This window comes from Pteropus medius, unplaced genomic scaffold, assembly GCF_902729225.1.
Source record: "Pteropus medius unplaced genomic scaffold, Ma_sr-lr_union100, whole genome shotgun sequence".
In the NCBI taxonomy this organism is placed as follows: domain Eukaryota; kingdom Metazoa; phylum Chordata; class Mammalia; order Chiroptera; family Pteropodidae; genus Pteropus; species Pteropus medius.
The window spans coordinates 7,572,705-7,589,565 of NW_024355008.1; the positions used below are offsets into that span (position 1 = coordinate 7,572,705).

The following is a 16,861-nucleotide window of genomic DNA, read 5'->3' on the forward strand; positions in this document are numbered from 1 at the left end:
TATCCACACATTTCCTTCCCCAATCCCAATTCCCTCTCTCCAGAAATGAATCCCTTCGTCTTAGAGCTAGTTTCCATTACTGCCTCCACACCCATCAATCTCTTCAAGGACTTTCCCTACTTGATTATCAGCCTCCCACATCCCCCTATTTCATTTACTTAAGTTTCAGGGATTTTTTAACATTTAAAAAAATGCTTGAATACTTACCGACTTTTTAAAAATCTCTTATATGTTTCTCTCTTCCTTAGCATCCTAAAATAATAATCTAAAAACATTTCTTCACTTTCTATTCAATTCTTAAATCTGTCACCTGACCACCATGGCTCCACCTTTATATACTTCACTACAACGGCTCTTGCCAAAGTCACCAATAATCCCTTGTGAAAAATGTGCATGGTTCACTTTCTATATTAATTCTCTACAGTCTTGAGCCAGTGGGCAGCTCTTCTTTTGCTCTTGTCCCTTAGCCTCTATGATGGCTCTTATTTTTTTAAAAAAATTTATTATTAGTTTCAAATTTATAGTACATTGATTAGACCCTATGGTATCTCTTGATTCTGAATTTTCTTCTACGGTTTTGTCTACCCATCCCAGCTTCCTTTCTTTATTGAAATCTATTCCTTGACTCAGAATAAAAATTAGTGTTCCTAAAGGCTTCGTATTCAGCAATGTCTCCCCACTCCCCAGTATTCTCCCATATTTCATCGTTTTAACTACTTATACATTTTATATTTAACCAGGCCCCACCTTTCTCCTTAAGTCCTTGGAAAACCAACTGTCTGCTATGCATTTCCACTTGGATGTACTACTGTTACTTCAAAGTCGACTTGTCCAAAAATCTGTTTACCTTCTCTCTACCCCTCTACCAAATCCTCACTTCCCTAAAGTATCTTCTATTATCTGCCAGTCAACCAGACCTGGACCTAAGAGTCATATAGGACTCTTCCCTTTTATAAGCCATGAAGAATTTTTGGTAGTCTCAACCTATTTAATAGTTCTTAAATCCAGTGTCTGTTGTATGAATGAATTAGACATTCATCATTTCTCCTTTAAACTGTTGCCATTTAACTAGCTCCCTGCCTCCAGCCTCAACATTTCCCCATCCCAGCCTCAATGTATTTTCCACAGTTCCAAAAATAAATGTTCTAAATGCAAATGTGCACTCCTTTGCTTAATATACTTTAACAACCCCCTTCCCTCTTTTCAGGCTAAATTCTAAGTGTATTAACATGTAATACGAACTAAGTCTTTCAAAATCATGTCCATCCCCATCTCCTGTTCTTCCTCATTTCCAAATTAAGGTCCAATCATAATGACCTTCTTGAAATCCCATGGATATGCACATGTACTGTTATGTTTACGCCTCTGCACATGTTCCACCCTGGCTCAAGACTTAGCTCTTCCTAGAGGTACAACCTTAGGCAAGTTATTTAACCTCTGTACCTCCGTATCCTTTTCTATAAACTGTGAAGAGTGATGATATATACCTTATAGAGATTTTGTTAAGATTTAATGAGATGATGAACATGAGAGGATTCACTCTTCTATATTCACGAGAATCCGCCACTGCTTCTCACGTCTACAGACCTGATTATAGAATCATGAAGCTATATATTTTAATGAAAAATCTCAAGTCAGTCACAGGTTGGAGGGCAGAGTTCTTTAAAAATTACATGAATGTATCTAAGATTAATCTTCCTAGAGGGTGATTGTAAACTGGGTCTGTAAGGATGAGTAAGAATGTTATGGAAAGGGAAGGGCTTTCTAGGCAGAGCAGTATAATGCACGTGGGAATGAAGAAAGTAAATAACTGGAAGCAGAAGATTACTCAGGTGAGCTCTAGAAAAAGAGACTGGAAAAAATGATTAAAAACATTGTAAAAGCTTCCTTGAATATCATTCTGTGGAGTGTGGACTTGATAACATAAGCAATAGCAAACTACTCAGATTAACTTGCTTTTAAAAAAATAGCACAGCAATATGAAGGGTGAACTGTGAGCAGAAAGATAAGAATGGGAGGCCCATTCAGAGATCACTGCAATAGTCCAGGTAACGACACTAGAGACAAAGCCAAAAATTACATTAAATAACAAAAAATAAAATTGACATAAGTCAGATATGGGAGGTAAGTGAGAAAAAAAGGAAAGAACTAAAGCTGTTAACCAAAATAGTACGTGTAACTAGTTAGATTGTGGATTAACTATAGAGAAAAGAGATTTAGGAGAATTAGAGGGGAATATTCTATTAATACTTAATAGGCTCAGTATTAAAGTACCTGTGGTATGATGGAATGGAGATGTACAGTAGGTCCCAGGATATATGGATCTAGATTTAAGGAGAAAGGTCAGAGCTACAAAGACTTGGGAATCACTAAGAATATAGCTGGTAATTGACATCGCGAGCATAAACAAGATGCCCAGAGTCCCTGCAAAGCAAATAGAGCAGGTACCAGAGAATAAAGTGTTGGAGAATACCAATATTTATGGAGCAAGTAGTTAAAGAACAACAAACCGAGGAAATGAAAAGTGAGAGAAGTAGGTGAGGCAGCAAAGAATTCCACTGCAGACACCAAGGAAGGGTCTTAATATGGAAAAAATAGAGGTTAGTGGGATAGGTACAGCCTCTAGGCTGAAAATCGCAGCATTAGCTTTTTTATCTGCAGCAATGTCAATGGACTAGTCGAATCAGAAGTCAGAAAACAATTTGGAAAGTGAATGGGAATGAAGAAAGAGATTCTTTCAATAAATTTGGCAGTGTAAGAAAACAGAGAGAGAAGGCAATAACAGGAAGACTATGTAGGCAGAGACAAAAGCAAGGTTTTCTTGTTTGTTGTTTGTTTTTGTTTTGTTTTTAATACGGGGTAAAACTCGAGCATGTCTGGAAGCTGAAGTGAGAGAACCAATTGAGAGGGAAAGATCTAAGATATAAAACTGAAGAATTAAGCTGATTAGCTAGGTCTCCAAGATGGTAGACGTGAAAGAGCTGTAGGCAGGTAGTCTTTACCTTAAAAAGGTGAATAGGTATACTTCAGAAACTGGGTAAGAAAGGCAAAAGAGATGAAAGCTGCCTAAGATATTACAGATAAGTTTAGAAATGGTGGGAGGGAAGCTGAGAGTCTACACGCGTCACTATTTTTTGCAGTGGAGTAGGAAGTTAATTATCTGCTGGGAATGGATGTTAGGAACGGGATATAAGAAGCCCCAGCAATCACTAAGGTAAATGAAGCAAAGCTCATGAGTAAAGATATCTGGTAGAAATGAATCCTACCAGTGTCTGCCATCAGACCTTGCCCCTGCTATGAAAAACTGGAGCCTCAAACTGAATCGGGTTAGAATTAAGGTCAAATAGGAGAATTTAGTCAGATCTCTCCTGAGTAGAGATCAAATAAGGTCTGGGGTAAAGTGCCAATTTCCGTAGTGTTTAGTTCTGACTCAAAGTAATCTCCCACTAGATTTAAAGGTGGCCTTACAAGAAGAGAAGTGGTCAAACTAGAATTACAGGGGGAAGGGCAGTTTAAAGTCACCAACAACCAGAATGATGACCTCATGAGACACTTAAAATATTAAGTACCACTGAAGTTAAAAACAAAAAATCTCTATCTTTATAAACTACGTTTTAAGATATTAAGAGACACAGAATCTGAAATTTGTCTAAATGTCTAAGAGGGCCTTGCAAAGTGCTTAGAGCATAGCCAAGAACTCATACTTGCTTTAAACAGAAAAAACATTTTTGAGAGACCCTGCACTTGCCAAATTCTCTGCCTCGCCTTTTAACCCATAAGTGTGACATGTATTCAAATACGTACATTTATTCTCAAACCCTGGGGCTGACCAGATTCTGAGTCTTATACAACTGCTCCAAGGGTATAGAATAAAATAGAGGAGGGAGCAGCTTGTAATTCCTGTTTCAACTCCATGTACCCACAAAGAGAGAAAATCCAGGTTCATATTGTCTTAGTATAGGTTGGTATGTCACAATCAAATTACCTGTTTAGTAAAATTGGTCCTACACTATTATTCTCTCTCTCTCTCTTTTTATTTTTTTTGTCATAGAAGAAATATCTGCACTATCACAAGTGAAAGTAGCTTTACAAACTAGGAGTGCATTATATTAGGCTGAGATACAAGATAGAAAAACAAATTTTTATCTTGTATAAAAAGTTATGACAGCAAAAATCTAAAAGATGAGTAAAATGGTTTTATAAAAATTATTACAAAAATAACATTAATATATTAAAAACAATCTCCATAGTAGCAATAGTTGAATGAACATTAAGGAATGCAAAAATAGTTTAATTAGCATTAAGAAATGCAAACAATAATGAGTGATTATTTTGGATTTAGAATATTTATCAATTGCAGGAGGAACACCTATTTTTCATCTTTAGAACCTGGCCTTTCGAATTTCCATCAACAACTCAGTGGCAAAGATAAAACATCTGCCAAAATACAGATGACAGCATCAGCAAATGTTCTAATGGTAGGCATTTAGCTTTAGCACACTGTTTCTAGACTATTGGGGCAGCCCCATAAATAAGTACTTTTAAATAGGCATTTACCACTTTAAAATAATAACTTATGTTTAAAAGTAATACATTCTTTAAAAGAAAATACTTTCATTTAAGTAAGCCAAATTACTACTAGACTTAGACAATAAGAATGTTTTAAATCATGTGTACGCTTGATTTTAAAAATTCACTTTCAACAAAGAAAAATAATCCAATCACTGAAAAGACAGTTCATATACTGTCATTATTTGAGTGAGGCTTTATTTATCAATTGGTGAATACCATCGAAACTGCTGATGTGCTTTTAAACAAAATATAACTGAATATATGAGGTGGGGGAAGGAAAGGAGCATAGTAATTCATTCTGCAGCTTGTAAACCAATACGGGGGGTGAGGGGGTACTGTGGAGTGCAGTCTGCCTGTAATTAGATGGAATGGGCATTTTAGGTAACTTATTACAAAGGTCAACTGAAACTGTAATGGTTACCAGGAAATGGCTTTACCAGTTATTTAAAAATGAAACTTAAAGCAAAATCGAAGTTCAAATACAAACAAATAAATGTACAAATCCATGGACTTTCTTACTTATTCTACATTCTAAATTCAGCGTCCCAAATACCCTGGTTTATAACTACTTGTGTTCTGAAACAGCATCACCATCATGTCCTTTTAATACTACATATTAAACACACACACACACACACACACACACACAAAATTCATTGTATTTTATGACAAATACTATCACTTCCTGGTTAATATTCAACACTTAACAGTGTCAACTCAAATGAATGTCTTTTTTTTTCCAGGTTATTATTAACTAAATACAATAAAATACCATAAATTCTGAATTCTATGACTCTGTAGGGACTCGAGAATATTAATATTGTATGCAATCGAGTACTAATTATACATGATCTTTAACTATTACTAAAGAGGACCTAGCAGAATTCCTATCTCCCAAAGTAGCATTCTAGCAATCCTTTCTAATTTACTTGAAAATAGGACCTCTGTTTTTAAAACAGCACATGATTTAGTTTTTATTCTTCAGAATAGCTTTGCTGCCTACAGTCTAAATTAGTGATATTTTATCACAAATGTATAATCTTGTTCAACATTGCTTTCTGACTATACAACAGGTTTCTTAAAGTATTCTTTGAGCTATAATGATATTGACAACTAGCCATTGATGATAATGATAGGAAACACTACTTTATCAAATACTAATCCTTTATATAACACAGTGTTTAGTAACAGCTCCAACATCCCAGGATATTCAGAGTGGGGAAAGTGGTAAGCTGAAAATAGCATCTTGAAAATAGCTGAAGTCACAAATCTTTATGAATGGCAGAGTAAGGCTAATAATCAGCTTAAAATCTAATTAATTTAGCATTCTAGAATTAAATGTAACAATTGCTTGTTACTTACTGTTACTCAAACTCAATTCTGTATCTCACAAAAAAGTTCACAAAGGGCTCTATAGATGTGAAATGTGACAGGCACTGACAATAGAGCCACAAAAATTCCTATTCCTTCCTCGGTTTTTACGAAGCACACGTTTTAACAAAGCTAAATGGGTTCCAAAAGCATGGGGACCAAACGCCTCTGGCGTAAAAAAACCCACCAAATCCACAAACTGCAAATATGTTTTGAGTAGAGGTATTATCTTCATATTCCAAGCGATATCTGGATTACTTTTAAAACAGCTGCCCCAAATAAAGTAAGGAAACTTGAACGTGCTATTTGAACTGTATTAAAGTGGTTGATAGAGGGTGGAGGTAGCAAGAGTTTCCAGGAAGCTTATTTCTAGGGTTAAAAAAAAAAAAGCGGCTAGAAGGTTCTTCTGATTAAATGATGGGTTGGATGTAAAACTTAATCGTGCCGCTTAAGTCTCTTGCTCATGTGGGAGGGCAAACAGGAGAAACCCTCCTCTTGCAGACTTCGCCAAAATGCGCACTTCAATCTCAAGAGGCCCATGCCCTCCCACTCTCCTCTCCCTCCTTCATCCCAACTGCGTTTAAGCACTGAGGAGAAAAAGGGGTACGAAAGAAGGGGGTCCCTAACAGCTGCCAACGGCTCGTCTCCGATCGCGCCCTTTCTCTCTACAGTTAATTTCTGAGCGAGGTGCACGGTTTAGAGTCTTCCTCCGTGATCGCATCTGGAGGCGGAGATCGGGGGAAGGAGAAGAGCCCCGCTTTCACTCAGGGGCAAGAGGAACAGGAAAGAATGAAGGAACATTTTACCCGCTGGGCCCACCCCACGTTCGCGCTAAGGCGCGCAGGGCCCGCGCGTCCCGCGCCGGAGCCACCTTATCCAGGGCGCCGTGGGGCCAGCCAGGGCGCAGCCCACACAACCGTATCCTTGGGGGCGCCACGCAGGCGGCGAGCCGCAGAGCCAGGAGCGAAAGGCCACTCACCGCAGGACGCCGAAGCCAGCAGCAGCACCACCAGGGGCCACATCTCCGCGCCCACCGCGGGGTCGTCGTCGTCGTCGTCGTCGTCGTCGCCGTCGCCGCCGCCGCCGCCCGCGTCTGGAGCAACCACCACCGGTCACAAGCAGGACCCACCGCCCAGACTGCTGAGCCGCGCGCACGCGCGCCCTCGCCGCTCCACGCCCGCTCCTCCGCCCGCACGAGCCGCGCACGCGCACTCGCTCTCGCCCCGCCCCGCCGCGGTGGCTGCTGACGCGGGTCCTCCCACTTGCGGGCTCCTGTCCACGTCCCCGCCGGCTCTGCCGAGACTCTGAACCCGCTCCAGGGTAGTGGCGCGGGCCGGGCTTGGGGGGCACACTCCGCCGCACTTCCCATCCCCTACCCGCCACAGGAGGCAAGCAGGTGTTCTCACGCGCGCGCGGGACCTCACTGCATCCGCCTCTCTCCGCGGTTTCCTTCCTGCTTTTCGCACCCACTGTCCTCTCTCCATTGTCCTCTCCTGCTTTCACTCCCACTCTCGCGCTTCAGGAACTCCGCCAGGTGCTGTTCACCCCGACTTCTGCGCCTCGGCCCCGCCTGAGCCCCTGATCTGTCTCCTCTCCTCCGGTCCGAGGTCTGACGCGCGCGTCGACCCGGATGCTTCCTCGCCTCTCACCCCTGCACATTTCCCCCCTAAACTCCGCCGCCCGCCGGCGCAGCGCCTGAGGGCGTCTCTGTGTGCTCCCCACGCGGTCGGCGAGATCTGGGGCGCCACGCCTAGGGCAGGGCGGTGGCCGGATGTCTGTCCGCAGGGAGTTTCCACTCGTCCATGGAGGCTCCAGGACTATCTACTTTTGCTTTCGTTGTGGTTCTCTTTTCTCTTTCTGGCCTTGTTCTATAGTGTTTTCATCTGTTGAACTGGGTTACTCAAGTTCCATCTGAGGTTGTAAACATCTTGAGATATGGTTAACGCTGAAACCCCAGAGGGAGATCAGGGAGATCATAAACGTTAGCCAGCATATTCAGAACTTCCCTTCAGCAACGTCGTTCAGCCTGGTTTGTGAAAGCGCCATGTGCAACCCTCTGAGCCGTTGGGCTTTAGCATTCTTGAAAAGTGGGTTTAAAATGTGGCTTCAAGCCATAATATGAACAAGGCCTTTCAATATCTCGCTGATTCACACAGGTCACATCATTCAAACTGAAGCAAAAGCGCCTTTAAAAGCTATCTGTAGCATTTCTCCTAAATGATGAACTGTCCTGTCACAAAGTCAGGCTCTGGTGGCTAATGGGCTGCATAACCTGTCTGCACCTTTGGTTGTTTCCCTCTTACCTGCTGGAAAAGAAAGCAATTTCACACAATGTGCCACTTCTCCAAATCCTCTACCCATGATATCTCCTCCATTGGATTCCAGCCCCATGGTAACAAAATCCGGGAAATAACATTGCCACTGTCAGACACTCTGTAGCAGTCAGTGTATTACATCATATACACTATGTAACTTTTCCTTATACTTTTTTTTGTGTATAATTTTTCCCCACAACATTACCAATTCTTTAAAATCAAAGCGGGTATTTTAAGTATTTCCTCCTCTAAGACTTGCCGTTGAACTGGGCAAACAAAGGGTTTAATAAATAGGTTTATGTAACTTGAGGCGAGCATTGCTCCAGTGAAATTTGATTGTTTTTTTAATGATTAAAAAGGGAAAGAAAAGCATATCGCACTAAAACAATGGTTAGTAATTATGGTAATGATTTGAAATCCAGCTTTGGCACCATGGGGCTACCAAAAACACTGGTGGATCCTCCTCCAATTGCTGCTTATGTGGTTACAAAAGAATCATCCACAGACTTTGAGCATCCGGGACATCGTGTATCACAGAGCAGCTGGTTGGCTAAATAAGGCTATCAGCTGTCCCTGAGACCAACCGAACCCCCTAAAGCTGAAAAGTGACCGGAAAGGACTGTCCCCAGCCTTCAGAGGTAGCGTTGGAGTGATGCTCTGTTTTATACTGGGAGCTGCTGAGGCTATATACTTAATGTAGCTTTGTGCAGAAAATGGAATAGGTTTAAGTCCGGTAAATAAGAGGCCCCCTGGGTGACTACCTCTGTTCTTTGGAATCTAACTGGGACGTGTTTTGATGGTGAGGCAAGAGGAGGTCTGTTCCAGGAGAGAGAATCCAAAGCAAGTTGCCTAGGTTTGATTATCTTCTGAGATAATCTTATGCTACCTTCTCCAGTGTCTAACTACCTTACATTTGTGTTTTCCTTCTAACATTTCCAAGCATTTTTACTTGGATTTTGAGCTCATCTTATCTTTACATAAGGGGTTTCTTGGATGGAAGGTGAGAGATTAATGTGTATTAGAATGTTTTGAACAAAGGTAATACACGTTTGATTTATTACCGAAATTAATCTCTATAACAGTAACGGCCTTGGAACGGGTGTTATGATCTACATTTTACCAATGAGGAAACAAAAAAGAAAAAGGGATAATGAATACTTTGCCCACCGTTATATGTGACACTTCTCTCTGTGTGTCTTGTTTATGTCTGTCTGCCTGTCCTCTTTCCCTACTTTTTCTTTTCACTCTGTAACATCTAATTACCCTTTCCATTACACTTTGCCTATGCTGCTAATAAAGTGTATCTATATATTTCTTTGTACATATCTGTCTCCTATCATGTTAGGTAGGTGAAAAACGAAATTGTTTCTGGGTGTATTTGTATTTCCAGGTTCTGGCACAGTTCCTGGTCAAGACCTAAAAGCTCTGTGTGTGTTGCATCAACCAAGAAAATCAATGTGGTATGTAGTATACAGAAACACTAATCTAGGTTTGAGTTACAGCTTTAGCCATGTACTACTGTCTGGTTCACCTTGAACAAGTTACTTAACCTTTCTGAGGCTTAGTTTCCTCATTGTAAAGCTAGATGATAAAAAGAATAGAATTAACTCTTTAAATTGCCTTGAGAATTTAATGTTAACACTTTTACAGCTACATAGAGCAGCACTTGGTGCACGTAAGCACACAATCAATATTAGCTCTTTTTATTACAATCTTATAGTGAAATAAGTCTCCTAGAAGGACAGCAAAAATTATTATTTAAAAGTTTGCCAATTGCTGATCTGAAGCCTTGAAGAAGCACTGTGAATTGGCAAAGTGTCTACAATTTCGATTCAAGCTAGAGGCACAAGTCTGAGCCTAGTGGATAGCCCTTAATCCTTGTGTTCCTCTGCACACCTGTTGGTGATAGAACGCCAACAGACCCTCATCTGTGACACCTGGCTCAGGGCCCAGTGTCCTAGGGTGTTATTTCAACATGACCCATTTATTAATGCATAGTTTACCAAATAAGCAATGTAGCAATGTGGGGCTGTGCTCAATGGGCAGGGGACTGGGTTTAGATGGTTAGGCAGCTGGAAGATATTGACGTGCGATTAGAGAGATGGATTTGGCTTAGGGAAACAGAAGGAAGGCTCTAGCAGTAGGAAATGATCTTCTTCCTAACTGTACTTCAATTAGGGGCAAGTATGAGAAACAAAAACTGCCTTTGGGTAGGAGGATGGTAGGGCTGAGGGTTTCAGGTAGAGGATATCCTACCAGAGAGATGAAAGTCTGATCCAGCATAAATTTTCTTCTGGGTGTCTGATGTGCATAGGCTTGTTTTGCCTGGGTGTCTGATGTGCATAGGCTTGTTTTGCCAACGTCAGAGAGAAGCACAGCATTTCCTCCTCCTGCTGCTGCTGTTGCTCGAGACGACTCAGGTAGGGGGCCTATACTCATATCAGCTGGAAAACACTAGAGAAAGCCAGCTTCTAGGTTAGTTGTAAAATCGCAGCAGGCTTATTTCTTTGAGAGCACTTAATGTTTGGGGTCCTGGGAAGGCCTCTTTTTCCCTTCCCTAACTCTACTCTTTGAGGACAGATAACATACATGTAGTGGGTTTATATTATGCACTAAGACCTTACTATGCTAATGTGTTTATTTCTATTGCTGCCAGAACAAATTACCACATATTTAGAGGCTTAAAACCACACCCATTTGTTATCTCACAGCTCCATAGGTCAGAAATCTAGTGGTTTCTCTGCTTCTGATCCCATGGGGCCAAAATCAAGGTATTGGCTGGGCTGCTTTCCCTTCTGAAGGCTCTAAGGGAGAATCCAATTTCAGGTTCATTCAGATAGTTGGCAGAATTCACTGTCTATAGGACTGAGGTCTCCATTTCCTTGTGGGCTGCTATCTTGATGGGGGGTAGCATCTAGGGGCCTGCTTTGGGTCATTGTGTGTAGTTGCAGGTAGTAAACATCTCCAAATTAGCATTTATCTCCCTGAATCTCTAAGCAGCTCAATAAGGGAAGCATTGCTATACCCATTGTGCATGTGAACAAACTGAGATTCAAAGAGGTTTATATCAGAAGTAATAAAATGGTGCAGCTGGAGTTTCAATCTTGCTTCTGAACTCACTTCTATTGCTAGAGCAAAGGAATAGTGGAAGCAAAGCAATTGTGTGATCTGTCGCTCTCACTGCAGTTCCTTCCATTGCTTCACTGGGGTGGCGTCTCAACACTGTGAGTTCATCCCTAGCATGTCCAACAAATTTCCATTTCTCCTTCTAGTTGTATGATATGTATATCCACTCTCAGCAGAAAACAGATGGCACATTCAAATAAAGTTACTGAGAAGAAATTAATAAAGGAACCATTTACAAGGTTGTGGGCAGGGTTAAGGGGAAACCAATAAGGAATGGAGAAGTGTTGTTAGCTAACAACAGCCGTCACCCCTAGGTCTCTGGTTCTGGAAGTGCAAAGGGAAGAATGGTTATGAGAACCCTGAAAGAAAGAAGAAATTGAAGGAGGGCTTCCTGGGGAGGTATGACCTTCGGTAAAGTAACACAGCTACTACCAGCCTGGCAGAAAGGAAGGTGGCCAAATAAATACTGTGACTTCACTCTCCCACCCTATGAACACCCGCTTTGGGCAAATCTCAATCAGAAGCCGGAAGGAAAGGAGTCTGTTTATGCAGATCTTGAAGTTGAGCTTTCCAGGCTCAGAGTCTGGAAGGGTAAGTAGTGGATCTGAGAGAGACTGTTCAACACAGCTGAATTCCCCCTCCCCATCCTCTTGAAATTGGGTATGATAATGTAACTTGCTTTGCCCAGTGTGTTAGTTTCCTAATTGCCCTAACAAATTACCATAAACAGGGGGGCTTAAAACAAGAGAAATTTATTTTCTCATAGTTCTGAAGGCTAGAGTCTGAAATTGAGATGTCAACAGAGCCACACTCCCTCTGAATTATTTTTTTTTTGAGGAGAATATTTCCTTGTCTTTCTCAGCTTTGGGAAGATACTGGCAATCTTTGGAGTTCCTTGACTTGAGCTGCAACACTCCAATCTCTGCCTCTGTCTTTACATGGCCCACTTCTCTGTCTCTTTGTCCTCTCTTTTTCTTGGTAAGGACACCTGTCATTGAATTTAGGGCCCATCCTAAATTCAGTATGATATCATCTCCAGATCTTTAACTAAATCCATCGGCAAAGACCCTATTTCCAAATAAGGTCACATCCTAAAATTCTGAGAGTGGACGTGAATTTTGGGAGGATGCTATTCAACCTTCTATAGCCTGTAAATGTGTTACTTCTGGGCAAAAGCATCAAGACTTAGCATGCAATTTGCCACTTTCTCTTTTCCTACCCATAGCAATCAGCAATGCTCCAGACGGTGGGTGCCCCCTCAGCCTGGATCCTGAGGTGAGGATGAGGCAGAGCAGAGCCCTAGGTGACCCACAAAGGAAATGCAACAAGTATAGAAATGTGTTAACACTCCTGATGGACACCAGTATTTAATAACCATGGTCTACTCCTTCAGAGATATTACCAGCAGCTAAAGCAGCTCTCCACTTCCTTCCTTACATATGAAAACACTCTTGAATACTGGCATTAATCAAAACCACTTTTCAGGCTCCCCGTTCCTCTTAGCCCCAACTATATTTGGCTAATGGTTTGGCCATTGGCTATATTTTACTGCAGTATAATTGCTCCTTGGGGCCAAGGTATAGAAAGAAATAGATTTTAAAGACAGCCTTTTGTACCCTTAGAGGGGCAAGTTTTCTAGGAAAAAAAAAAATGAAAGCAAGAGGGCATGAGTGTTTTTTGAAATTAGTTACAGAGTAGCTGTCTACATTTCAGGCTGACAGCCTCATCTCCAGGTTCAAAGGAGTTCCCCATCTGCAGCAGCCAGGAATATCTGCCAAGAAACCTTTGTTCTCTTCTTGAACCAAGACTGTCTTGGTGTGTTCCTCCCTGTCCTTCTATGGCCACTTGTGCAAAATTACTTGAGACACTCTGTCTGTTTAAGTTTGTTTATTGATGTTATAGGAGTTATCTGGGTATAGTTGCCAATCTACTTTTCTCCAATACTGGTCTAAGTGCTATGGGTGTCGGCCAGTGGACTCAAACTATCATTGGATGACAGGCTTTAAAAGTGAAGTGCATAAACTAGGACAGAACTGCTAGACAAGACAGATGTGTATACTTGGAATCATGAGAAAAGTTACCTGATGCCGTGTTCCTGTAACCTTACATATCTGTCTGTCTGGAATGGCAGCCTGGACTTGAAGGCCCCCATATGCCAGCTGCTGCTGCCACGGCTGCACCTTCCACCCTCTTTTGCCCAAATGCAGGCTCCATGTACCACAACAGTAAGAGGAATGGAAAAAATTAGATAAACACTGGGCTTAGAGGGATGATTCTCAAAGTGTAGCAACTAGATCAGCAGCATCTGCAGTACCTAGTAGCTTGTTAGAAATGCAAATTCTTGGGCCCTGGCTCAAACCTATTACACTCTGGAGTGGGGCCTAGCAATCTGTGGTTTAGGGAGTCTTCCAGGTGACTCTGGTGCACACTAAAGTTTAGGAGCCACCGACTTAAGGTCTGACCTCAGCAGTCAGGTGGCCTGCCTAGGAGGTGATTAATCCTGATAAAAATGTCATCAGCAACTCCATCCCCTTTGATTTGGTGGGAAAGACCCACCTATAGTACAGTGGAAAACCCCTCAGAACTCCAGCTCTCTCATGGCCCCCTGGGCATTTTGTGTTAGCTGTGGTCACAAGTGCTCGTCTGGCTGTGCCAGTGCCCAGGAGACAATCCTGTCAGCTCCAAGAGAAGCCTCTCATGTAGAAGCAGGATTTCTGTAAAATCTTGTGGTGAAAGGGCACATCTCCTACTTCTGTTCTGATAGAAACCAATGTGTACTTCCAAGTGGCTTGATGATCTGTTTAGTTCTATATTTAGTGAGTTTAGAAGTGGTTTAAGAAACTGATTTCACTGTAGTTTACAAACTGGCTTTCTTGTATGTCCATCAAGGTACTTAGTTTCTGAAACCTGTGCTAATCTCTTGTGAGTTTCCACTCACAAATGTGCCATTTTGATAAAATGTGCAAATCTTTCTTACGGTTACATAATCGTGTCTCTTTGCCTAGACAATGAAGTAAAGAAGGTGGATGATTCCCTGGAAGAATGATAGATCAATACCCGCTTCACCAAATGACAAATTCAGAGGCACTTCTACTTCACAGTATGTGAAGTAGAGGAGAAACGAGTCATATTCTATGATAATTCAGAAGAAAATGATTCATTCATTTATGACAGCCATATGAGCTAGGCCACCTGGAGCTGATTCTGGTAAATCAAGGTAAAGGCTTCATCTTAACCTGCACTATCCTCAAAAGGCAAGCTGCATCCTTGTCCGTGGGGTGTGCACGAGCGCTTCTTCCCCTGGAGATGTAAGAAGGGCTCCTGATGGACAAATCAGACAGATTTGCTAAAGGATATTTTCCTTTTCCTTAGTTGTTCAGATGATTCTCTTAATTTTGTCTGGCAGTACTGGATTACCTGAAAATGTATATTGGTTCCCTGGCACAGCACAAAATCTTGTGAACCAGAAATTTTTTTTTTGGGGGGGGGGTCCTTTTTTTGCTGAAAACATTGTACTTCTCAATTTTTTCTTCCTCAGAACCCTCACTGTGTTGTGGAGTGTGGTAAGCATGTCCCCAGAAGGCCAATGGAACATGCTGGTGATTTGTGCTCCAATAGTCACTCCCCAGTTTCCCTCTCTTGCCTCTTCAGGGGCTGAGTTCTATTCCTATCCAGCTTCCTTTTCCTCCCCCAAGAAGTAGCTTTGTGCTAGTGGGACTGTAAGTTAGATGAAAAGCTATCAAAGCACGAAGGAAAGAAATCAATAGTAATATATGTAAGTGTGTACATGTATCATAAGTGACAGGCTCATTTCCATGCAAGTTAAAATGTTCTCAGTGCCTCTAATTGACACTCTGTGTATCTGTGTACTTGCACACTCTGATGGAAATATGCATGGCTGGACTCACCCTGTTGAGGCACAGTGGACAGCTGCCAATGAGCTGTGATTTGATTTTGCTTCAAGGACCTCTCCATAACTACCCCAGCTGGCCCAGGCCTTTTGCTTGTTGGGAATTCCCACATCGTTGGCCTCTTTGGGTTCAAGCACTGAAAGTTGTTTAAATGCAAATTATTTTCTAGGAGGTAGAAACATTATTATTCATTAATATTTGGACTTTAATGAGTTTATCAGCTTAGAAGGGAATGGGCCAGAGTCTTTTGGTAATAGAAGCCAGAGAAATATGTTTTAATAATGATAGGTGAAAAAGAAAGAATGAGATCAGAAATACTGTAGAAACTATAGCCATAGACTCAAGGAATATCACAAAGACACTAGTCACATGTTAAAAAATAAGATGGAAAAAGGGTAATGGGAAAGTGAGGAATAACGGGCCTACCCAAATCTACAGGTCATTTATGCCTGGAGCTCCCGGCGATACTTCCCTAAGCAAGAGTGTTTTGTAGAAACCCTTGGTAAGCCACTGATATATTTCACATTTGCTGTAGCAACACTGCTTCCAAAAACTTATTCAAAAAGTTACTGAACACCTAGTACATGGCTAGGCACAGACAAAACCCCTGCCCTCATGGAGCTTGCATTTTAGTGGGGACAAGGGGAGAGACAACAGATACAATATACGAGAGAAATGTGATCGATGCCATCAAGAAAAATAAACTGATGAGGGAAGATGGGAGAAGAGTGCTATTGTAAATAAGGGAGTTGGAGAAGGCTCATTAGAAGGTGACATTTGAGTAAAAAAAGTGAGTAAAGGGTGAGCAAGCCAGGCAAATGTCAATGTGAAGATCATTTGCAGCAGAGGGGACAGTAAACATGGGTCCTGTATCAGGTGCATCCCTACCTTGTCTGAGGAAGTGCAGAGGGTAGGGGAGGTAGGGGTGAGGGAGAGGACAGTGTGGCCAGAAGAGATTGAGCAGGGGTGAATAGTAGGGATGAGGTCAGAAGATCATGGAGGGGTCCAGTTTACACATGACCTTATAAGAATTTAGCTTTTACTTTGCATGAGAGGGTTTTTGAGCAAGGCAGAGATATTATTCAATTTGTGATTTAATAATCTATTGAAGGGGTTGGCCAGAAATGGTAAATATTTTTTGCAAGCCATGAGGTCTCTGTTGCAACTCCTTGACACTGCTGTTGTAGCATAAGGTAAACTAATGAGTATGGCTGTGTTCCAATAAAGCTTTATTTAAAAAACCAGGTGGTTGGCCAGATTTGGCCCATGCTGATCCCTGGGCTTTTATAATTCAGAGGAGAGATGAAGGTGGCTGGGACCAGGGTAGTAGCAGTGGAGGTGGCAAGAAGGGGTCAGGTCCTGGCGATATTTTAAAAGTAAAGCCTGCATGATTTGTTGTTGTACCAGATGTGGGGTGTGAGAGAAATTAGAAATGACTCCAAGGTTTTGTCCTGAGCAACAGGAGAAATGGAGTCACCGTTACTGAAATGGTGAAAAACCAAGAGGGGAGCTTTGTTTAGGGGTTGGGGAGATGGGTATCGGGAGTCAGTTTGGGACAGGAAAATT

At 41.8% G+C, this 16,861-nt stretch overlaps 1 protein-coding gene across 5 annotated transcripts in view; it reads right to left on the minus strand.

The window, feature by feature from the left end:
- CD47 (CD47 molecule) overlaps positions 1–7,111 on the minus strand; it is a 46,787-nt gene extending 39,676 nt beyond the window's left edge. For all 5 annotated transcript variants that reach the window (XR_005651515.1, XR_005651516.1, XM_039856939.1 and 2 more), the window contains exon 1: positions 6,923–7,111. Coding sequence is in view for 3 of the 5 variants with exons in the window: in XM_039856939.1 (XP_039712873.1) it covers positions 6,923–6,965 (43 nt within the window). In the remaining 2 variants the exon portion in view is untranslated. The remainder of the gene's footprint in view (positions 1–6,922) is intronic.
- Between the last annotated feature and the right edge of the window lie 9,750 nt (positions 7,112–16,861).